Genomic DNA, 24,480 nt, shown 5'->3' on the forward strand with positions numbered 1-24,480 from the left:
TAGAAGACAGAAGCACTGATTTGTGTCTGGTAAAGAAGCTGCTAGCTTGACTGTTTTTTTTTCAGCTATAGTGCTAGGATAAATATCGCTACCCCCCTTGTAAACTGCAGATGCAGATCTGTGACTCACAGTACAGGTTTTGCACTTGTGAGACACAACAGTTTGCATTTGTGGATATATATTTACATGTGAATTTTGTTTGCTGTTTTTATTTACTTTACAAAACTTGTGAAGAAAACGTGTGTAAATCATATTTGCACCTATATTCACTCCACACTGGTAGCCCCTGTTGAGCCAGTAAAAAAAAAATCTAAGACAAAAAAGTTATAGTTGGCTAGGGCTACATTGTGTTCATATGCAGTTCACTAATTTGTAATGTATTTTGCTAGTATTGCTACTGTAACTTAAAACATCTATGAAACCACGGCACACATAAATGTATCATGTAGCCTAATCCTGCCTCACGATGCACTCTGCTAAAGCAGCATTGTCTAAAACTGGATGATGTGACCCGATTAGAGACTCTGCCATGTTGGATTTTCTCTCAAACGTCAACGTGCCCAAAGCAGCATTTGGATTGGGCCGTGCCAATTTGCAGGTCAGAGTTCATCACGCATGAACTCTGCACGGATGCGAAGGGGCGAAATATACTAATAGTAATATAATACTTCCATGGGCAAAGTTGCTAGGCAAATATATAAAATGAAATATGGAGTAGAATGACATAGGACCTTAATCCCTCCAAATATAACCCATTAAATCATATTGTCAGTTTCGGCAACCAAAAGCTGGCAACCACTAAAAGTTAGCACTGGGCCCTGTTCATTAAGATGCCTGGCTTGCTCCCATAATAAACAGCTTACTGTGGAATGGAAACATCTTGCAGCTTTCACTTTTGGTTTCCAGACTCGCATAGCATTGTGGGAACATTCTGATGGCGGCAGCAGTACTTACTATTAGGATCATCATTGTATAAGAAGTAGCATATTGCTCAGTCAAAGAGGGAGGGAGAATATTCTGCTAACTGGTTTATTCATGGCAACAAGGACACTGAATCACAGGGTATCAAAGGTTCATGGAAACACATTAACCTGAATAAGACCTTAACCAGAGTATGACCTGTAGCCAGGTTACTCTGGTATGGAAACACAGCCGGTGACAGCTGTAACCCTGAGCTAAAAACACAACTCAGCACAAAGAAGAACCACCAATACTGGCAACAGACCAACGCAGGCCTATGATGTTACACCAACATAGTGTTGTGATATACAGTCCTTCAGAGAAACACCAACACAGTCCTACAGTGCTCAGTCAACATATAGTTCTGTAGCATTACACCAACACGGCCCTACAGAGTAGCACTTACAAAGTCCTGTGGAGTTACACAGATAAATCAGACACAACACCTGCACAAAAGCTGCTAGTGTTCATTTATGTGCTATGTGGCACATTCATGAATACTGCATGCCAAACCCAGTGTGATATTGCTTATTTTTAAACTGATTTAACGTGTATTCCTCCACATTACAGCTGCTTCAGCTGTAACGTGAAGTGGCTTCTCCTCACATCTCAGCTGATAGTGCTGAGGAGGAGGTGTTATGTTAAACAGAGTCCTGCTGCAATAATTGAATAATCAAGTGATTGCGATTATAGAAGCCAACCACAATTTTTCTTTGTATAACCGTGTTCATTGTGTTGTTTTCACTGAAAGAATTGTCCTCTTTATTAATTAAAAAATAGAAGCAAATAAGTTGGCAAATTGTAAAAAATTTAAATCCTGTTGCCCACGTCAGAACAATAGTGTGATGAGGCGCATGAATCTGTGTATTGATTTGCGCTTCTGTATTTCACGTGGAAAAACATGGATGTCTTACAGCTGCTTGTCAGACACGCGTGAACAGACATTTTTCGGACAAATCATGCCAAGGAAGTGCTTCAGTGAAATCCTGCAAGGTTGCGTGTCGGAGAAGAGTGTGCGTGAGTAAAAGCGCACACCAAAAATGATTTCATGGGCTGAACTCATTATACATATACAGTATATTTGACATTTAAGAGTAATTCTGCAACCAATTAGAGCTTCTCTCCGCCTATTGTGCAATTAAAAAAAGATTGCACAGTAGGCTTAATACCAGTTTACAACTCCATAAACGTGTTTTTGTGTGGAGTTACTCTCATCCATAGTGGTTATTTCCTATTATTTTATACTATATAGTAAGTAAGTATAAGAGGAAATATGAGACGAGTGCGTGCGTAAAAACACATTCCGGTGCATTATTGTATCGTAGCACAGATCAGTTTTTAATATTGTGACCTACTTATTTATTTCATGTGCTCAGTTCATTACTCACTCTCAAACAAAAAAAAAAAAAAGACAATTAAATCGTTAAACGCAATTACTTGCAACAATAATCGTCATTAAAAAATGTCATGATCATGAGCTTGATGTTGATGCCTATGAAATGTTGTTTGATACAATATGGAACAGTCAGTCAGCCAAATGACACACGTACACACACAGCCACTAAACCAGTCAGCAAACCAATCAGCCAGTCAGTGAACTAGTTAGTCAGTAAACCAGTCAGCTAGTCAGTAAACCAGCCTGCCAGCCAGTAAACTAGTCAATCAGTCAGCCAGTAAACCAGTCAGTCATCCAGTAAACTAGTAAGTCAGTCAGTAAATCAATCAGCCACTCAGTAAACCAGACAGTCAGTCAGTAAACTAGTGTGGTAGTCAGCCAGTAAGTGAGTAACCTAGTCAGTCAGTAAACCAGTCAGCAAGTTAGTCAGTAAACCAGCCAGTCAGTAGTTAAGCATCTGTCAGAACCAAGAAGCACAAGTGAGAAGTGAGGCTAGCACTTACCAAGCTTACAGCTATTTCACTAGCTATAGCACCTGTACCTGCTGCTATAACATTTTGTTCTAGTTGACATAAGCTGGGGGAAGCCCCGGGCTTCCCCTCATCCACTGCTTGCCAGTCACAATGACTAATGGAAGTTAAGTTAGCTAGTCAAAAATACATCTCTCATTGGTGGTTGGTCCATGCGCTAGCCAAAAACACACCTTGGGAGGATTTCTGTGCCCAAACACTAGCATGCAGCAGGTTTTGTAATCAGATAAGAGGAGGAGGCTTTCCAGTCACAAACGGATACATAACACACTCATCATTTATTGTGGTCAGAGTTTGCGTTCCATCCCTCCACTCTTCCCCTACTACAGCTGTATATACAGGTTGTCGTAATGCAGTTTCGGGTCTTCTCAGCACGAAACAAAAGTCAAATCTCGACCAATGTCTCAATATGATTCAGCAAGTCTCAAGTCCCCATCTTCGTCTGAATAGGTTCTAAGGGCCCTATGTCTGTTGCTTAAGGTTGCCGTGTCAAATCAAAAAATCGGGGAATTTAGTCGATCGGTTTCAACTTTTAAATGACTGTACACATTTGCAGGATACAACATCTACCGAACACTGAATCTGACTGTTTCCTACATGTTGCCGCTGATCAAGCAGCAGCTGCAACATTGTCAATGAGGCAGGCACGCACTGAAAGTTAAGATTGTGAATATTTCCCGAATGCTTAAGAAGTTGAAAAATTCCCATACACGTAGGAAAATTATGTAGAATGACTTGACTGCATAGCCAAATCTACTAAAAACCAGAAAAGCAATTCTGAGATAAACTTTCAGTTGTTTCCATGCATTGTACATGAGGTTTGTAGAATTTAAAGAATTGCTATAACTATCAGAGTACAATTGGCATAGAAGGGATTTGACCTGTTGACCTGCTAACACATTACAAGACAGTTATACAATATAGGACTGACACCAGGTACAGGACCTCATATACAGTGCAGTACTATACTGTATGACAGCAGAAACAGAAACACACTGCAAGCCTACACATTCAAAGAACTGCTCCAGTGTAGCAGCATCAGTATAGGTGGTAATGGTTGATGAACAATATATGACTAAGTTGATACAGATTCTGAATAGTTTTGTCCATGTCCAGATCAGGATCCAGTGTCCAGATGTCAGTCTGTCAGTACAGCATGGTGTGTGTGTGTGTGTGTGTGTGTGTGTGTGTGTGTTGGGGTGGGAGGCGTGTGCAGAGTGCATCTTGACACTCTGAGAAACCGGCGTGCAGGGTTCCTACACATTTTCAATTAAAAAATTCCATACTTTTTCCAGACCTTGATCTGTTTTGAAGATTTTGTCTGGTGTTCAATATGATTTACGCAGATAGACATCTTGCCCCTGCTAACTAGGTCATATCACTGTATAGATGAAGACTGTTCTTCACAGCCACAAATATCAGAATATGTGAGATGATTGGCAGGGTTCCTACACGCTTTCCATTTTAAAATTCCATATTTTTCCCAGACCCTATGTTCTTGACCGGATTTGATTTTGGTGGGTATTTGATATAATGCATGCTGACAGCGGCTGGGTAATAAGAGCGTCCCTCTATCTGAACATTATTCTTCACATCAACAAAAACTGTGGACTCAAAGTGGCTCTACAACAACATAAAAGCTAGAATTATGTGTGTATCGGACCTGAACCGCAACATTTTCCATACTTTTCCCAGACATTTTTCCAAATTCCCAAACTATTCAAGACCTGGAAATGATCAAATTCATTTTTAATACTTTTACATGTCAATTAACAGGAAAATAGTTAAGTGCAGTGGCTGTGGTACTGATACAGACTTCTCATGTCACAAAGTTGATCAATAATTTGAGTTGTGTACAAATGCCACTTCCTGAATTTACTGATGGTTTCTGCATGTGAAATTTAAGACTTTTTTAAAATGCCAGTTCAAAGCAAATTTAAGACCAATTTTACCCTAAAATAAGCCTGAAGAGTAAATAAACAAAACTCAAAGACAGCACTTAACCAGATTTATGACCTTTTTAAGGCATTGAATTTAGATAATTTGGTTCAAAAATATTGTTAAGTACCAGCAGACACCCCGGAATATGAAATTATTTTGAACTCCATGCCGTGGAGCCTCTTACTGGTGCCTGTATAGCCCCCGGGCTCCAGATCTGGTTCTCCTCGTGTCTAACTCAGCTGTTCTCAAAGTGGGGTCCGGGGACCTCCAGTGGTCCTTTAGGGTGTTCCAGGGGTCCCACCGAAATGAGGACGATTTTAATTTCACTATAATTGAAATTTAGTAGAAATTTTCCCAATCAGAGAATGTATAAGAATTGACTATTGTTATCACAGGTTTCACAGGCAGTTCTACAAATCAGCATTCATTTAACAACTATATCTTTCCATATGGGTCCCTGGGACTAAATCTGATCAAATGGGAGTCTGTGGTCTAATGAGCATCTATTTGGGGGGGGGGGGGGGTCTGTAACATGAAAACGTTTGAGAAGCTCTGGTCTAACCGCTGGGTTCTAACTGCATGTGTCTACTGCTTTTCTACTGTGCGAGATGGAAGGGAAAAGTGGAGTAGAGTCTCGTCACTCTGTCACTGTGTATGGGAGGACTGTTGTTATGAGGCACTGAGTTCTGCCCGGCTCACAGACATGACGCTGCTAGAGAGAGAGAGGGAGAGAGACCTAGAGAGGGAGAGGGAGAGAGAGAGAGAGAGAAAGAGAGAGCGAGTATATCTGCCCGGCACTGAAGAATGTGCTGCCGTCTCTTTAAGAGGCTGAGAGGCGCTCAGAGCACTTCCTCACTCTGACACCCCCCTTCTTGCTCCGCCATTGGTCAGGGCCCCCTCCCTCTCTGTCAGCTGATTGGCTGCTGGTATCCAAGGGCTGGCTGGCCAGCGCTCTATAAATAAACCCAGTGCTGTCTCAGCAACCAGCCTCGCTCTCCCCTTCTCCTTCTACCTCTCTCTATCACTCTCTCTCAGCAACCAGCCTCGCACTCCCCTCAACCAGCTTACAATACTAGTTGGATAGCTACTTCTCTCTCTCTCTCTCTCTCTCATCTACTGTCTCTCTCTCTCTCTCGTGCTCAGCAACTAGCCTCCAATAGTCTCTCTACCGCTCAACAGCCAGTCTAAAATACTCTCTCTCCCCCAGCAACCCAACCCACACTACCCAGTTCTCTCTCTCCGTCCTCCCCCCTTTTCTCCAAACTCCTTCCTCCCTCCTTCCTTTATCATCCTTCCTGCTTTTGCACACCTCTTCACCTCCGCTCTTTTCCTGCATTCTATCTCTCATCCATCTCGTTTCTCTCTCTCTCTCTCTCTCTCTCGTCCTATCAGGTCACTGCTCTCCATCCATTAATCCATCCATCTTTCTCTTCCTTTGCCAACAGTCCCTTCTTACCATCTCTCTCAGTTCAACATGGTGTTGATGCACCAAGCCATGTTTTAGGCAACATAAAGGGCTAATGCTCCTAGCAACAGGCAACACAGCAACACACAGGTTAAATCCAAATGCTTCTTGGCCACAACAAGTTGCTATATGATGAAAGCAACAATGCTGAGTCAACTCCATGGGTACCAGTGCCCATCAGAGTTGGCCAAAAGTTGCCCTGTCCATCACCGCCTTAAAGCGCAACACACACATACACCATTCTGATGCAGTGTACATAGGCTATTTTACCAATCGTGCCCAATAGTATCTTCCCATTATAATTCTGTCCCAGTATGTTATCAATTTATTTTGTCCCAGTTGCCAGTGTTCACCCCTGCTTAAGGTAATATTGCCAGTCTCCATTGCCTCAATGTATTTTCCCATCTATCATCATATTAAACAGTGGAGCAGCATCACCCATGTTAATCTACAAAACCACCATCTTATATTTCTAATCTACACTGCAACACCGCTGCAACAGGAGAATCATTTCATAGCAATAACTTCCCTGTAGCATCCCGGTCACCGACTTATAATAACAACAATAATAATAATGATAGAGATGGAGGGAGGGGAAAGAAGTCTCTCGTTCTCTCTTAGGGTGATACCAGCAGAGATAAGAGGAGGAAAAGTTGCCTTTGACATCGTGGCAGCAACATCAAGCATATAAAAGCAGTCTATGGAGTCCATATAAATAAATGACAGAATGAAAGCCAGGTATTTGGAGTTTGGATTACCACTGACTGGTGGTCTTCTGTTGGGGTCTTCACATATATTTTGCTGACATTCACAAAGCAAGAGGAAATGGCCATCACACCACTGGACAAAATCGTCAACCGGCTTTATCATCTGAAAATTTAACAATATGGATGTTTGGCATGTTGCTTTTACAGGAATGGTTTGCAAAAGTAGAGGGGAGTGAGGCCTCGCAGGCTTAAGTCTAGCTGTGTGTATCATTGAGCCACACAGGCCTTCTTAATAGAGTTGTTCCGATACCGATACCAGTATCGGAAATGCCTCCGATACAGCCTAAAATGCTGGATCGGGTATCGGCGAGTACAGGAGTCCAATATCAAGAAATTTATTAGCTCTGAAAAAAAATCTACTTTAAAGTAGTTCCAGCCGGATAAAACAGACGTTTTCCCGGAAATCTATACTTGTACTATCTAAAATTTTAAAATGTCTTTTATTAAACTAAATTGTGGCTACACATTAACAGTTTTTTAAAGGAATTGTTATTTATTCCTAGATTTATTTATTTATGTTCTTTTTCAGTTATGACTGACTGTCAAACTAGATAATAAAAGTTCTATGGCATTCATTCTCTGTATGTATTTGTTCATGTTTTACAAAGGGTTTAACCTGAGCCAGGCCATAGAACAATGATAGCAATCATATCACATCCATACAGGGTTAGTAGTATACAGCTGTTAAAAAATAATAATAATATATATATATATTTTTTTTTTAACGCACTGGTATCGGATCGGTACTCGGTACCGGCCGATACGCAAGTTCAGGTATCGGAATCGGTATCGGGAAGGAAAAAATGGTATCGGAACATCTCTACTTCTTAACACGCAGTCCCACATATAGCCAATATTTATAATTAGTCTTTATATCATGCCAGAATCACCCGAATCAAGCCATCCTGCATATGAGGACAGAGCGTGAGACCGAACAGCCTCTCCAGGACCACCGACACCAAGAGGTCCAAACCCACAGCGTCCTCAGTAGTCCACACATTCTCTAGGACAGCACAATAATAGGAGGACAAGCTTTACAATGCTGGCTGGTGCAAAGAACAAGAAAAAGCTTGCTGGATGTCCTGCCTAAATGCCACAACACTAGCACTGCTACCAGTTACACACCAGCTACAATTAAGTTACCACTTGAAAGCCTCGGTTATATCCGATCTTTTGTCTTTTCTCTGACTGTTCTCAAACTTGGTCCCTGCTGACCACTGTACCGGACCACATCCAAGCAAAACAATGCCTCTAATTGGCTGCCTGTTACACTGGCTCTGCATTAATTGTTAGCATCTAAATCTATTATTACTTCATCCATTGTATAAGTGAACGAAAAAGTTTGAAATTAACACAACTAACCTGATTCTGTACCCAAAACAGCATGGAAAACAGGTAGGGTGACATAGGACTGGGCAATATATCGATATTATATTGATATCGTGATATGACACTAGATATCGTCTTAGATTTGGATATCGTAATATCGTGATATGGCATAAGTGTTGTCTTTTCCTGGTTTTAAAGGCTGCATTACAGTAAAGTGATGTCATTTTCTGAACTTACCAGACTAGTCATTATATCCACATTACTGATGATGATTTATCAAAAATCTCATTGTGTAAATATTTTGTGAAAGCACCAATAGTCATCCCTACTCTACTGTCGCAATATCGATATCAAGGTATTTGGTCAAAAATATTGTGATATTTGATTTTGTCCATATCGCCCAGCCCTAGGGTGACATATTACTTATTTTGTCCAGTAAAAAGTATTCTTGGCCTAAATCTTTTTCATTTCCTTGGCAGGTGAGCCAAAAAGTTAATTTCTGACACTTGCTTTCTTTTTCTTTGAGCAATAACTACCTCGCATGCATGATCTATTTCAACTGTATTCATCGAACACAGTTCATGAAGAAATTGGCACTGGTCTCTTGGTGTGTAATGAAGACTGAACAGGTTAAAGAGACTCGGGTCATTCCATCTGAAATCAGACAGTCACACCTTTGTCTCAGAATTGGCCAAATTTCCTTGAACACATTCTTTAACCAGCCACATGAGTAGTAGCTTGGGCCCTGACTTCAAAGTAGCTCACAACAAGTAAAGGTCCAATGAAGGTCCAGAATGGCCATTTTTTTTTTTTTAAATCGGACAGTATTTTTCAGATAGCAATTTCTCTAGAAATAATTGGGATAAAAAGAAGATTTGGAGGGATTACTATATTCTCTCAATTTCTTTTTGTGAATTGTATAACCCAGTCGCTTCTTTTGTGTCCAGATAATATTGCCGTCGATTAGGAATAGTAGTCACCAGATACACACACATATGCACTGTAATGTATTTCCGGGTGTTTCAGTCCCATATATTTGCGCTCACCTGCTGAACTGAACTAACTGGCACTTGCTCTCCTCTGAGCCATTTTCCCCCTCTACTTTGGGTATGAAAGGAGTGTGCCACATCCTCTATGCACCTGGCCTCAAAAATACAGGCTGCTCACCGGCACAAAAGGAAGAGTTAATGAGCTGATTGATGCAATTAGTTTGGGGGGATGGAACAGACACCATCGTGGAAAAAAAGATTTCAACCAGAGATAGACAGGCTTAGAGGAAATTTCAAATGACGTCTGAATGTGCTTCGACTGAGCAACATCATTCTGAATGTCCAACTAGCTGAGCATTTCCATTAACCTTCTTGTGTTTGCACTCTGCAGTACATCATTAGGTCTGTGGAAACACCTTCATTTAAGTGCAATGCCCCCGGTGTTCAAAGTGCATATTACATCAAAATGTGCATTATGATAGAATTATTTTGGATTTAAGGATGATAAAATGTGCTTAAATTGTGAAAGACACAAGAGTGTACTAATATGCCCACAATATGATTTTTTTATCCCCTTTTAATACATCCTATATACCTTGGTGATTATGTGTTCTATGTAATTTCCACGATAAAAATTCGATTTTTAATTCCTTTATTGCCTAAAATACACTTGCATAAAAGTTTTGCACCCCAAGATGGTGACCATTTTGGAGCCCAGTTTGGACCCCTATATCTTTAAAACGGAGAATATCATCACCAAAGTTAATCTTGGATTGTGTGAAAACAATATGAAGACAGTTTGAGACCGAAACTCCCGAAGCCTGTCTGATTTCGGATTTAAATGACTCACCTCAGCTGTTCAAAAACACACTCGCCTCGATCAGACATGGCTCAAATATTGCTTCGGCATCTTTTCTTATGGGACGTGATGGATTTGAATTTTCAGAGATTTGGTAGCGTTAAGTTCGGTGTTAAGTACGGACGCAAAATGCAGCCTTCTGGAGCAAAGACCAGAGACCAGTGATTAACATAACACCTCGGCTCTAGTGATGCTCAATGCAAACCGGGTTTAACATTTTATATTGGAGGGGAAAATGAGGGCAGAACAGAAAAGAACAAAAGAGGGGCAGGGTAGATAAGGAGTCTGTCTCAGTAAAGAATAAAACTCATACAAGGTGAACAGACAGAAAAGGCTATTGTTGAAATGTGATACATGCGCTACTTCTAATGTAACAAAGTGAAAATGCAAACTGTAAAAACAATGTGGACTTGTTGGCCAATGGTTGCCCAGTGGTGCTGGGGCCGACATCTCCATTATCTGAAGAAACGAAAACTAACTCAACTAAAATTAGCTTGGGAAATATCTGGAATTGCAGAAATGTATGAAATTCAGTTCAGTTTGAAAAAAAAATCACAAATAATACCACTTTGTAAGACTTTTTCAAGGTTATTGAGTTGGCTGGATGTGCTGGTCTCAAGCCATGAAGGCAACCTTGAAAAAAAAAAAAACCTTCAAAAAGCACCAAAACACCATATCTTTTCCATACAGTGACACTCACGTTGCCTGTATAGATTTAACGCTGGGCTAGGGATTTTTTTTAGAACCATAATAATATTTGGTGAAAACTTTACATCCCGACAGCTATCGACAAATCAAACGCTCTGAGAAAAAGATCGGGTCTCTGTGACTGTCCCAGGCCCTGTAATCTGTCACTCCTAAATCTGAGGGAGGGCGCCCGGGTCTGAACAACCAATCAGGACAGCTCTCTCTGCCGGCCTGTCAATCACGCTCAGTCTAGTCCTGAGGTTGGAGCCTAGGTTTGAAAGTTGCATATTTATGTAAATAGAGTTTGGGCTTGAGCATATCCGATTCGCAACAAGTGACACCTTCTCCATGCATAGACTTCCACTGAATGGCAAAGGCATGCTGAAGCTTTGGGTAGCTGTACTTCAAATGGATCAACATTGTCCTGCACATATATTCATATAGTCATACTCATTAGGACTGGCAGCAACACAGAGAAAACAGGCAAGTTTTGAAGTGATGGCTAAGATCACATTACAGTCTAACTACAGTGTGAAAATGACATAACTGAACCTTTGCAGACATTTTTTGTCACAGTTACAGCAATGGAAGATACAGGTGGCAAGCTGGTTGGTTTAGAGTTAAGCCGCTCTGGTCAGAAGTAGGGCTGGGTGATATGGTTGAAATCAATATCATGATAATCATAACGATTTTTCTCGATATCGATATATCTCACGATATGGTTCATGTATGCAAAATCACGTTAAATAATCAAATGAATGTTCATCTCATTGAACCGAATGGTAATGTTAGGTGTGGTGTTAAACAAAACAGAAATATTCAAATAATATTCCTACCATACCTCATTTTATGTTTTTAAGTAAAATTTGCTTGTCATTGTCAATTCAGACAGCAGAAATGTGTGTCACGATATCAAAATATCTTCATATCATCACGATATGATTCCACTGAAAGACGATAAACGATAATATTGAATTATTGCCCAGCCCTAGTCAGAAGGTGGTCGAACCGACAAGGTTTGGAAAACCACCAGAATTATCCTTTAAGTTCAGTATAGTGAAACTGCCTACAGGTCAGAGGTCAGGTACTGTATGCTGTAACCATACATTCACACTGTGAGTGACCCATTCAACACGTCACAAGAAATCAATTCATTTCCTATGGAGCTGAGTGACTAATGTGTGGATGCTCAACAAGCTTTTCAGACAAGAAAAGTTGGTCATAGCTTAACTTTTCATGGTCATCGGCCATCAACAGCCAATCAGATTTTGCCGCTTCCTTGTTTCCCTACTGATCCCTAAACGGATGAGAAGTTGATTACAGCCAATCAAAGATTCCCAGTTCTTTACAGCTTTTATGTGAAAGACTACAGGAACCGACATGAGGACCCAAGTGAAGCTTTCACACTCCTGTCTAATTGTCCTTCCTGTCTTGCTGGTGGAAGATACACTACTGTAACACCAGCCGCACAACCTGGTCAAACACATACATACCCTGCCTGTTTTGTTAAGTTATATCACAATATAATATTGACGTATTTCTGGAATGATAAACATTAATCTCATGTCGCCCCGTTATTAACTGAGCACGCCTAAACCTAAAGAAAGACAACTGAGATTCAGAAGTGAACATATGGTCCAATCAACAGCTGTCCTCCTAAAACCTGGAAAACTATCCACACACACACACACACAGGAGAGTTCAACCAGCACTGGATGATCACATGACCAGAATCCCTTTACTGGGAACAGTCTAACTGCTGGGATTCAAACATTAAACCACAGATCAGATCAGGGAATCGGCGAAATTTAACCCAATATCGCAAAAAAAAAAATCAAAATAAAAAAAGAGCTAATTTGAGCTACCTTGAAGGGATATTACAGCCAGTGCAACATGGTGTTAGTGCAAAGACAGCAAGACAGGACAGCACAGGAACAAAGATCAGCCTGACATCACATGACACTTTATCTCTCTCTCTCTCTCACACACACACACACACACAGACCCCAGCAAGGTGATGTACTGATTGTTTTCCAGGAAGTCCAAAGGCCACACTGACGGTCAGCAGTGTTGATGCAAAGACTGTTTGTATGCATCTATCCAACACTCCATATTACACTACATACAGTGAAGCTTCCTTTGCCTATGTCAGAAGTTTTGCTGAGTAGCATATTGGTATTGTTCTTGCTAGTTACAACTAGGACTTAGGACTTGTATGATCGGGGAGTTTTTTTTTTATTTGGGTTATTCTTCCTCTTTCAATAACTTTTACTCCACTGTTAATCTTCCATTCATTGATACCGACAGCCCCCCAAACACACACACACACACACACACAGTGTAGTTATGAGGTGGACAGGTGTTTCCTGGGTCTTAAGGTCAAAAGTTGTCAGCATGTCGAGTGAACCCCGTTTGATCAACTGGAGTCTGCAGCATCCCATAATTTACAGTGCACAGAGGAAAACCTACCACCAATCTATTCCTTTTGTGTACAAGACGGTAATTGTAATTGTATATATATGTTGGTATAAACAAATCCATGGGGATGTTGTTCAGTAATATCCAAGTGAGCTCTTTTGAAATTATTCTAGAAATGAGCCAATTTTAAAAACAAGTAATGACAGAGAACTTAACTCCCTCAGTACAGCTAGAGGCACAGAGTTAGATGGACACATAAACATCATAAAACATGTTAGATGGATCAACACGCACCAAAAGCAGACCAGTATAGCCTAGCTCAGTGGTTCTCAACGTGGGGTCCGGGGACCACCAGGGGTCCTTGAGGGCATTCCAGGGGGTCCCCAGCAAATTGATGAATTGTTAAACTTCATTATTTTGTCATTTTAGAATGACTATTTTGATCATAGTTTCACTGTTATCTCTCTACCTACAGTACAGATAGTCATGGAATTCGATACAAAATCGTATCTGACAATAAAAAATATTCTCAGATTTGGGTCCGAGAGACAAAATCTCATCGAATGGGGGTCCGTGGCTCTAATGTGGACTAAATTAGGGTCATTGATATGAAAAAGGTTGAGAACCACTGGCCTAGCTAATCTAACCATGTCGCCATTGTTACTGGCTAGAGCCCCAGTAACCGAGAGAACTGTTGGTGCAAAAGTGTATAATTCCAAGAAATATGGATGTCAGACAATATGATGAGTATTGTCCGATGTGGAAGCCGTTCTTTGACCATTAACATCACATCCACTTAAATGACATAAACATTGAGAAGACTGCACTGATGTAACCACTTGTTGCCGTGTTAAAAGTTTGGGGTTAAGCCTAAAGCAAAGCAATCTGACCTGTTAGCATCAGCTATACAGCCGCTGGAACGCATCGTAATAAATCACATTCATTGACTACATATTCTTACAATAAATAAAGCAAAGAGTGTTCAGCCTATCTGAAGCAGCAGCACAGTGGGAAGAGTATAAGCAGATATACAACGTTGAGTCTTCTTGTTATAATCACATACAACTGCAATTTGGTTCTAATTAATAATGCACTCATCACTGCGATGTTTCCTGCTTCTCAATGAGCCTGTATTCTGTGACAAAGAGTATAAGCCAGGCCATTTTATTGGTCAGTGAAGCGGGCTTGAGTTCTACAATGTAGTTGTAAATATGAGGGCAGGGTTTATCCCGGTGCCCAGATTTGTAAACTAGATAGATTGCTGCAGCCTTGGGAATGTGTGAAGACAAACCCTCAGTGAAATAAACTCTCTGGCATAACGCTGTCTTTAGTCAACCCCGGATAAACAGTGGTGGAAAGTAACTAAGTACATTTACTCAAGTACTGTACTTAAGTATAATTTCAAGATACTTGTACTTTACTTGAGTATTTCCATTTGATGCTACTTTATACTTCCACTCCACTACATTTCAGAGGGAAATATTGTACTTTCTACTCCACTACATTTATTTGACAGCTTAAGTTACTTTTCAGATGGAGATTTGACACAATGGATAATATAAAGCAGTATGTAGTCGGGGTCACATTTCAGATGTCTATGAGTTGTTAACAGCTCCGCCAAATAGTGATTTTTCCCTCTAAACCTCACATGGTTTCATTTCAATAAATGTTCAAATGATCCAATATTTCAGCAAAAATCAAAGATTAGAGAAAAAGTCCAAAAACTGAAAACAGATTTGTGTATCAGAACTTTGTTTTTTCTTCTTTCCTCTCCCAGTAATCATCTCACGACCCCTCAGATTTATCTGGTGACCCTTTGGAGGGGCCCGACCCCTAGGTTGGGAACCAGTGGACTAAACTAGCTAACTGTATATAAAGTAGTTCAAACTACCTCCAGCAGCTACAACAGTAACATGCTGCTTACACACTGATGCTTCAGTATTAATAATCTAATGATGTCATATATAATAAAATATCAGTCAGAGGGACCAAACCACTACTTTTACTTTAATACTTTTACATTTTGCTGCTGATACTTATGTACTTTTACTTAAGTAGGAGTTTTCATGCAGGACTTTTACTTGGAGTATTTTTTACATTGCTGTATTAGTACTTTTACTTAAGTAAAGGATCAGAGTACTTCTTCCACCGCTGCGGATAAATAAGCTAGAACCTAATTTCCAAGGTTTACTATCAGCCTGATTCTGACTTTCTCTCCTCAAAATTTCCAAGTCAAACGCAACCAAAAAGAATCGCGGCGGTCTTGAATCCCACTCTCGGCTCGTAAACGCCGCGGATCGAGCTAAGCTAATGCTAACTGGGACATGAAGCCACGTGAGGCCGTTTTCTGGTCGGGTGAGCTATCCCGGCCTGCAAAACACACACTCTGCATGTGTTACTAAACAGGAAAAGCATGGACTCAGTTGTGAATATGTGACCGGTGTCTGCGTGAGAGTCACACAGTGTCACACACAGAAATACAGTGTGCTCTTACTTTCTCTTGAGGCTTCAATTTCAGCTGCGGTGATGCTGATGAAAAGAAACTGTCAGCCAGCAACAGTAAACCCTTCACTGCCTCTCTTGTGTGTGTGTGTGTGTGTGTGTGTGTGTGTGTGTGTCTGACTTACAGTGGCAGTGTGTGTCAGTATGTTACAGTGGTGGCGTGTTAAGACGTGGTCCCGTGTCTTAACACACACACACACTGCCACTGTAACATACTGACAAACACACATTTACACCGCCACTGTAACACACTGACACACACACACATACAGTCACCGTCTAACATACTGACACACATACACACGCCGCCACTGTACCATACTGACACTCCGCCACCATAACACACTGATAAACACACACACACACTGCCACCGTAACATACCGACACACACACTCCACCACCACTGTAACATACTGGCATATACACACACACACAGCCACCATGACATATTGACAATAAATAAATACAATAAAGAAATACTGACACACACACACACTAGCAGTGTAACGTTCCAGCACACACACCGCCATAACATACTGATGCACACTTAGAAGTGACACGAGGAAGAGAGTTTTCACTGTTTCTGTGTGTGTGTGTGTGTGTGTGTGTGTGTGTGTGTGTGTCGCGTGCGCGCGTCTTGTGTACTGACTCTTGTTGTTCTTGCGGAGCAGGGCAGAGGTGATCCAGGGCTCCGATTGGACCATCCTGCTGGAGGGCGCAGTCTTCTCCTCCACCGACGACGACGTGATCACCATGGAAATGCTTGGCGATTGGTCGATCCAGCGGGGAAATACTGTCAATCAAAAACGCCGTGTGATGGGTGGGCAGAGCGAAGGGAGTCAGGTAGGGGTCATCAGGCGTGCCGTAGCGTTTTTTTTTCAATCCCAGAGTTCACTTCGACAATTTACATCCAATCAAATCACTCGATCTTGAAGTGGTGGGAAACCAACCGACCAATCAAAAGGCACCGTCTCCTCTGGCTTGTGTGTGTGTGTGTGTTTTTTTTTTTTTTTTTTTTTTTTTGTATTTATTACTGTGGTTTCTAAGGCAACCAACTGGCGTACAGGCAGCTTGTCTGTCTCTCTGCAGTAAAAATATAAAGGATTAAACTCTGTCTTCTTCTGTGGTATAACACTATAGATATAGATCTCTCTTTCTACATATATATATATTCTGTTTCTCTGTGGGCATGGGGAGTGGGGGTAATAGAATATTTGGTTAGTTACGTTAGTTTCTTTCTAAGTTTGTTTCTGTAGTTTCATGCATTGTTTCTGGGTGCTGGAGGTTTCTACAACTCCAGATCGCTGGTGACTGATATTTAGGTAGTCCAAGGTAGACCTAACAAGTATTCCAGTATCTTAACTAGTAGGTACTCTGATTAAAGAGCATGAACTAAATGTCCAAATGGTAAAAGGCATAGGCTCTACTTGTGTAGGGTAGGTTCAACTAGTCTAGGGCAAGCTTAACAAGAACTACACAGTAACTAGCAGTGCTGTAACCGTTTTCAAACTAGTTCTTCACTTCTTCTGGAACAGTCCAGAATAGGCTTGACTTCCAAGCAGTACAATCCAGCACATCTAGTATTCCCAGGTAACTAGTACTCTGTGGTAACTAGTTATATCAGAGTTTTACTTTAACTGTTTCGGCAAGCTTAGCTCATCCAACTTAGCCTGTTGTTCCAGACCAGTAACCTCTCAGCGCTAACCGGGCTAGTGTAACATGCTGTCAAGAGGACTGGGTGAGGCGGGGTGGTGGAAGGGGTGGAAGAGGAGGAGGTGGAGGGGGGTTAGAGTTTCCAGCCGCCTGCCTTTACCCCATCCCTAACACTAAAAATAGGTCCAATTACTGACACTTTCTGAGGGGACTGGGCACTGGACAGAGTAGGGCAGGGGAGAGTGATGTTATCTCTCAGATTAATCCACTGACACACACACAGCCCTCCACTGACAATGTCACAGAGCCTCTACCGCCTAAGCTTCACGTAGTGTGTGTGTGTGTGTGTGTGTGTGTGTGTTTTACTGTTATTCAGCTCCCCTTCCCCCGCCTACAGAAGAAGTCAGCTGCTGGCCTTAGCTAACTGCTAGCCTCTGGGAGGGGGAGAGGGGGGCTGTGCTAAAAAGAAGCCTGAGAATAACCTAACCCCCGATACACTATACAAAATGTCTCCCTGTCATATGGCAGGGGCACGGCAGACACACGTGAACAAACCAGTCCGGGTCAAAGGGTTGATTCGACGCCGAATAGTTCCAGGAATAACAATAAATAGTTCCTCTAGCTGGATATCCACACACGCCTGTACGCAGGAGCGAAGCGACGTCCTCTCACAGGCAGGTACAATACACCTCCACTAACCGCCTCTTCGCCTCTCGCGGAGAAAGCGATAGCATAAGTTTAGATCCAATATCTGAGGCTACAGTTTGCCAGATAATGATTCCCCGTGTGCTAGCAATATGTTGTTGCAGGACAAACCGTTGACAGGCGGTATTCCACTTCCCAACTCTGCCACTTTTGTCTTCTGTTTACCAAAATATATTTCGATCCAGGAAGTAGTCAATACCCCTTCGAGGCAATCCTACCAAACTAAAACCGCCGAAACGACGTTTAAAACAAACAAAAGCACGAGGTTGGTTTCAAAATAAACCAAATCCACTGAAGTTCCTGAGCTTGCTGACAGACGCCTCCCTGGGAGCTTCGGTTAAGTTGGCTCGCTTCTTGACGCGCTTCCCTTGACAACCTCCCGTTTCCCTCCGCTTCTTCTGTTGTCCTCTCTTCCGCTCACCTTCGCTGTTGTCTTCTCCTTTTTTTTTCAGGGTTTTAGTTTGTCTTTTTTAATCCTCCGAGGTGGAAACCTTCGCAAGGGCGACGTCGGCTCATGTTTCTCGCCCCGTTTCCCTGTCGGTAGTTCCCCGTTATTCCGAGTCTCTGCCCGACTCCAGCTCAGCTCCCCACCCTGCGATACGGACCGTACCATCTTCCTGTGGCCGGGGGTCGCAGCTGGCCTGTCTGACGCAGCTTCGCACACGTTACTGTCAAAACCAGGACAGATAAAGGCACCGCAAAAGCGAAAAGACGCCAGCGAGACTTGGCAAAGAGTTTAACATCTACCACGACCCACAGACCGGCTGATTTAACTCGAATACTATCAACAACAGAATGTATGTCAGTTACAGGGGCAGTAAACTTCCCCCTGGCCGCAGTAGTCTGGTCCAAGCAGGCCGCTCCTGTCCTGTCCATTTATAGTAACAGCAGGATATATACTGGAACTTTATATATACACATAAATAGACACCCTTTTACTTAAACTATTCATATAGCCTCTGTATCGAAACTCTGATATAAATACGGCTAAATACATACGGACAATCACTTTCTAAAACACTTTATAATAGTTAATATACAGTATATATAAAACTATATATACTGTATGTCTGGAATTTAACCACCAACTCTATATGACGAGCTGAAGTCAACATGTCCAGTATAATGATCGGAATCCCATTCTGAAATACGATGCAAATGTTTTGTATCTAGCGTTCGATTGAAAATGAAACAGTTTGAGATCTGAGAGAGAGAGAGAGAGAGGGAGAGAGAGAGAGAGAGGGAGAGAGAAAGGGAGACCTATAAAATTGAAAAACCCTTTAGAGAATCTGCATGTTTTTTCACAGTTATACGGTATATTTATATCTAAATAAATAGGCTGGCCCTTACTAAAACTATGATGATCACAGGAAATCAACACGGAACCGTTCTCCCCAATGACAACGGACAACAACACATGCTTAGACCTGACAACAGAGCTTTCATTATCGTTTGTAATGTCTGACGTGACTCTGGCAAGTAAACTGAAATATATTAAGTATTCAGAATGATAGACTTAGGCAGATGAGAGAACAGCCATGTTTTATTTCTGCTACCCTTTAATACAGCCAGGCTCATTTTGTTCCTCCAGTCCTTCAAAATTATTTCAACTTTTCTGTGCTAAAGCGCGCGCACATCCAGCCCCTCTCCTCCCCCCAGCACGCGCCCTCCTAGGCTCTGTTGCTATCCAACGCCATGGCAGCCGCGACGCGATTGGCCAGAGCGAGTCCCGTCCCTCGCTGCGATTGGCCAGCGGCCGGGTCTGTGGGCGGGGCGGTCGGCTTGGTTTCCCCGTGTCTCTTCAAACGGCGCGAGGCAGGAATGACGCGGAAATAGTTTGAAGATGCCAGGTAGAGAAGGAGAGGGGGGAGGGAGAGAGAGAGAGAGATACACAAGAGGGGGAGAGAGAAGGCAAGAGAAAGAGATATAGCCGGGGAGGAGAGGAGAGAGAGGGAAAGGGCTTCCATAAGCACATGCCCATAGAGTGACATTCCACAGCTGAGATGAGTGACTTCCCGTCACAAACCAACCAACGCTAAAAGTTGTTCCTGTTGCTATCCGACCGTTCCGGCTAAATCAGGCACAAGGCTGCCTGGGAACAGCTCCACACACACGCACACACAGTCATAAACCAGTGGGCAGTTTGTTCTAATTTAAAGCAAAAAATCCACCCTAAAACACAATTTACACTGCACGGAGAAAAAATGCTGAATTAATGTATCCGTTTCAGATTCACTCGGCTTCTATTTCTTAAAAACAGCATTCACACAGGACCAGTGTTACATGGGGACATCCAGTGATTTGTAATAATTGCCGAGGTTGTCAGTGATTTTAATCCCGTGCAGATTTGTCATGTCAGTAATTTGTAAAGTAAAAAATTCCACTGCAAATTGCCTACTGTAATTACATACTGTGCAAAGATAAGGGCCCCCTGATAATACTAATCCTGTGCAAATGCGCATCCTTCTAAGTTTGGGCACAGAACTGGCATAGCAGTGCAATTTCAACAAGGAAGCGGTTAGTTTCTTGCTTTGTTTTGACTATTTCTTCATGAGAAATTGCTGCCATTCGCACAGTGGTTGCACATCTACCCAGTGAATAATTTTTTAAGTGCTATACTGTCATTGACTTGAACTGCAAATTATAACACCATGAATCTCATCATGTTTGCTTCAGGCAGGGCATACTTTGTTGTTTTTCTGAGGGGCTTCTTGACATATGAGTTGGGGTAATACCCAATTCCATAAGGTCCCCATGTCCTATGCAAATAGTCTTTTAAAAAGGAAAATCGACTCCACAACAGAATTCATGACATTCCTGTAATCCTGACCAGTTAAATCAATATTTGAGCACATGAACAACTCTCTCCCAAAGGTAGAAACCAGAGAAGCAATGCTCTAACCTGCTATTGCATCAAGAGACACTATTGCTATTCAGTGTTTTCAATCTCTCTGGGCTCAATCTGTCAGCTGCTTCAAATGTAACATCCATATTTATCAACTATACCACTGTGTCGCTGGAGAGTCACAAATTCTACAAAATCAGCATTAGCAACTTTTTGTGCATACATACAAACTCATATAAACAGAGCACAGTGTGTGATCATAATCTGTTAACAGGAGGAATTTACTCTTATTCCAAATGAACTGACCTAATATACAACACATGAACCAAACTAGAGTAACCAATCCAATCCAATTGAAACGCATCCATGATTACTATTTTCTCACTCTATGAGGTAATAAGGCAATCCTATATCTGGTTGTTATTGCAACGTTTTTCCACTGGTGGAATCATTTTTATGTATTGTTATTATTATTATTAATAATAATAAAAATGATGGTGCGTGGTCAGTGCATGATTTGATCAAATGAATAAATAAATCAACTGATGCACCTGTTCCTGTAATTGTTTACATGACTCAATGACTCGTATTGGCCAATCTACTTAATAAAAGACATTACAGAAGAGAGGGAATGCTACAGTAAGTTAAAATAGCTAAAGCAATGGTCCTTTACACGATATCACACACTACAAACAACACTTGCTTTGTGAGACAAATATGAAATAAATCCACATTTTCACCTGGGTGTAGCCATGACACCATGGACTGTAGCATGACACTCGCCTCTCGGGTGTGATGGGCTCGCCTTGGTACAGTGACTAACTTAGTTATGAAACACATGTGGAAAAAGTCATGTGTAAATGAAAAGTAATGGAAAAGTGAGGGGAAAAATGTGAACATGCACTTTTGAAATGAAGTTGAGATGCCGGTTGCTCGCTCATAGCACCGTCCGCCATCGTTGAGCTGCTGAAAATGCCAATAAGTGTGTGTGTGTGTGTGTGTGTGTGTCAGGTCTGTCAAAGGTTTACTGTCGGGCTAGTTGGTTAGTTAGATATAACAATCCCTCCTGAACAAGGTAGACCTCAGCTGTCTCATGGTGTACCCAGCGATACACTGAACGTTTGGATTCGATACTCAACAATCTGATTAGTGTTTGCTGGATCATTTTATTTTTCCAGACATTGTTCATCAAATGTCAGTTTGACGGACACATTTTTAATCTTACCAATACCTTTGTTACGGAAGAGGATTAGGGCCACATGTGAAAAATGTATTTGAGTTCTGAGTTTAAAGTCAGAATTCTGAGATTAAAGTCAGAATTCTGACTTTAAATTCAGAACTCAAATAAATTTTTCACATGTGGCCCTAATCCTCTTCCGTACTTTGTGCATGCATGAAACTGGAGGCATACTGTATGCAACCACATGAGTTATTTGAACTTTCTGTAGGCTACTTTGTGTTGAAAACAGTTACCCTACCCTAATTATTAACATTCAGGTAGACTATTAATGATTTAAAAAAAATGGAGGCATGCTATGTAATTATTCATGAAGGAGTTGACTCTTCCTGATTGTATCTGCTAATATAACCTTCTGAATTGTACTCCACTTACTTCCAGCATACACGTGAGCTCCTGGCACCACGCTATGCTGTTGCCTTGTCTGTCAAACACGCTCAGGCAGCGAGGTTTCCTCCCCGTTAGTCATGTTTTGGCTAATAAATCGCTTTATGTGCCAATTGTCGTGTGAGGACACACTGCCAGTGACCACACAGGGTTTGGAGCGGTCATGAAAATGACTGTTGACTATCTGACAAACTGATAAACCACTTTTTTTACCTCACATCTACGCTACTTCGCCTTGACTATATTTGCTTAAATATGACATTTTCCTCATTCTTGTGAACATTTATCACTCTAGATCAGAGTCTCAACCTTTTTCATATCAAGGACCCCTAATTTACTACACATTAGGGCCACAGACCCCCCATTTGATGAGATTTTGTCTCTCGGACCCAAATCTGAGAATATTTTTATTGTTAGATATATGATTTTGTCCAGAATTCCATGACTATCTGTATTGTAGGTAGAGAAATAACAGAGAAACTATGATCAAAACAGTCATTCTCCTCCATTCTCTAATTGTGTTAACTTGTAAATGAAATAATAGCAAAGTTTAACAATTCATCAATTTGCTGGGGACCCCCTGGAACTGTGTCAAGGACCCCCGGTGGTCCACCGGACCCCACGTTGAGAACCGCCGCTCTAGATGAGGGTCACTCGAAACTCAAGCCTATATTTTCTCCCCACACAGTGTCATGCCTATTAAAAGTTTACTTGAGCCATATCAGTTTGCTGTGCACAGTTCTAGGTGGCGATATTTCCGTCTATGAAAACGGTGCTTGTGTTTGTTTTTCCCAATAACACAAATCAGCCCGGCCGAGTGAAATCATCTGGGAGACAGAGCAACGTCAGTCTGGTCAGCACGCTCCCGTAAAGCAGCTATCAGACAGCTTGACCTTTAACCTAGATGCTGCTGCTTTTCAAATCTTGGTTAGCATCCAATGATGAGTTTCAGGCTCGTTGGTACGGTCTGTTGCCGAGCTACACTCACATATACAGTAGCATGTCCTTCAGTGTCAGTGGTGCGGTCGGTAGTGAATGCGCGGATGTTCCCAGGAAGCAGAGTGGGATGATTTCTGTAACTAAAAGGCGGAATATCTTTCGTCATTTGCAGCTTATAATGTTTCATAATTAAGCCAGAGAATCATGCTATAAAAGCAACAGCACACTAGCATCGTAAAACCTCCACATAGAGAATATTGTGCGTACTGCTGCTATCTGGCTATTCCCCATCATTTGAAAGTCTAGGCTTATGTCTAGCACATATTATTACTTTATGTTTAAGTGCTAGGGGTTAGCACAACACAGCACACTGCAATAGAACATATGGGCAAAATAAGGGCATACAGGACAAAGCTAGAGTGGTTCTCGAGATGGGGACCGGTGGACCACCAGGGGTCCTTGAGGGGGTTCCAGGGGGTCCCCAGCAAATTGGTTAATTGTTAAACTTCAGCATTATTTCATTTACAAGAAGTTAACACAATTAGAGAATGTGGAAGAATGACCGTTTTGATCATGCTTTCTGTTATCTCTCTCCCTACAATACAGATAGTCATGGAATTCTGGACAAAAGTCATATCTAACAATAAAAATATTCTCAGATTTGGGTCCGAGAGAGAAAATCACATCAAATGGGGGTCTGTGGCCCCAAATGTGGACTAAATTAGGGGTCCTTGATATGAAAAAGGTTGAGAATCACTGGACTAAAGCTTGACAGTGCTGAGGAAACGAGCCGAAGCGGACTGTACATTCTGTGGCCCTGACGTAAAATTCCATGACTTTTCCCACGACTTTCCATGCAGCACTTCCATG

General features: G+C 41.7%; 1 protein-coding gene across 3 annotated transcripts in view; it reads right to left on the reverse strand.

Annotated features, from left to right (window-relative positions):
* The window catches only part of dyrk1b (dual-specificity tyrosine-(Y)-phosphorylation regulated kinase 1B), a 69,228-nt gene that overhangs the window by 17,530 nt on the left and 27,218 nt on the right, over positions 1–24,480 (reverse strand). For 2 of the 3 annotated variants that reach the window (XM_071519051.1, XM_071519045.1), the window contains exon 1: positions 16,494–18,747. The exons of the other annotated variant lie outside the window; for it this stretch is intronic. In XM_071519051.1, the coding sequence (XP_071375152.1) occupies positions 16,494–16,599 (106 nt within the window). In that variant the 5' untranslated portion in view covers positions 16,600–18,747. Of the gene's footprint in view, positions 1–16,493; positions 18,748–24,480 lie in introns of those variants that run through there. 3 annotated transcript variants of the gene reach the window in all.

This window comes from Centroberyx affinis, unplaced genomic scaffold, assembly GCF_046629955.1.
Source record: "Centroberyx affinis isolate AG114_WGS23_722 - 3 ecotype Tasmania unplaced genomic scaffold, CSIRO-AGI_Caff_v1 ptg000053l_1, whole genome shotgun sequence".
NCBI classification, from domain to species: Eukaryota; Metazoa; Chordata; class Actinopteri; order Beryciformes; family Berycidae; genus Centroberyx; species Centroberyx affinis.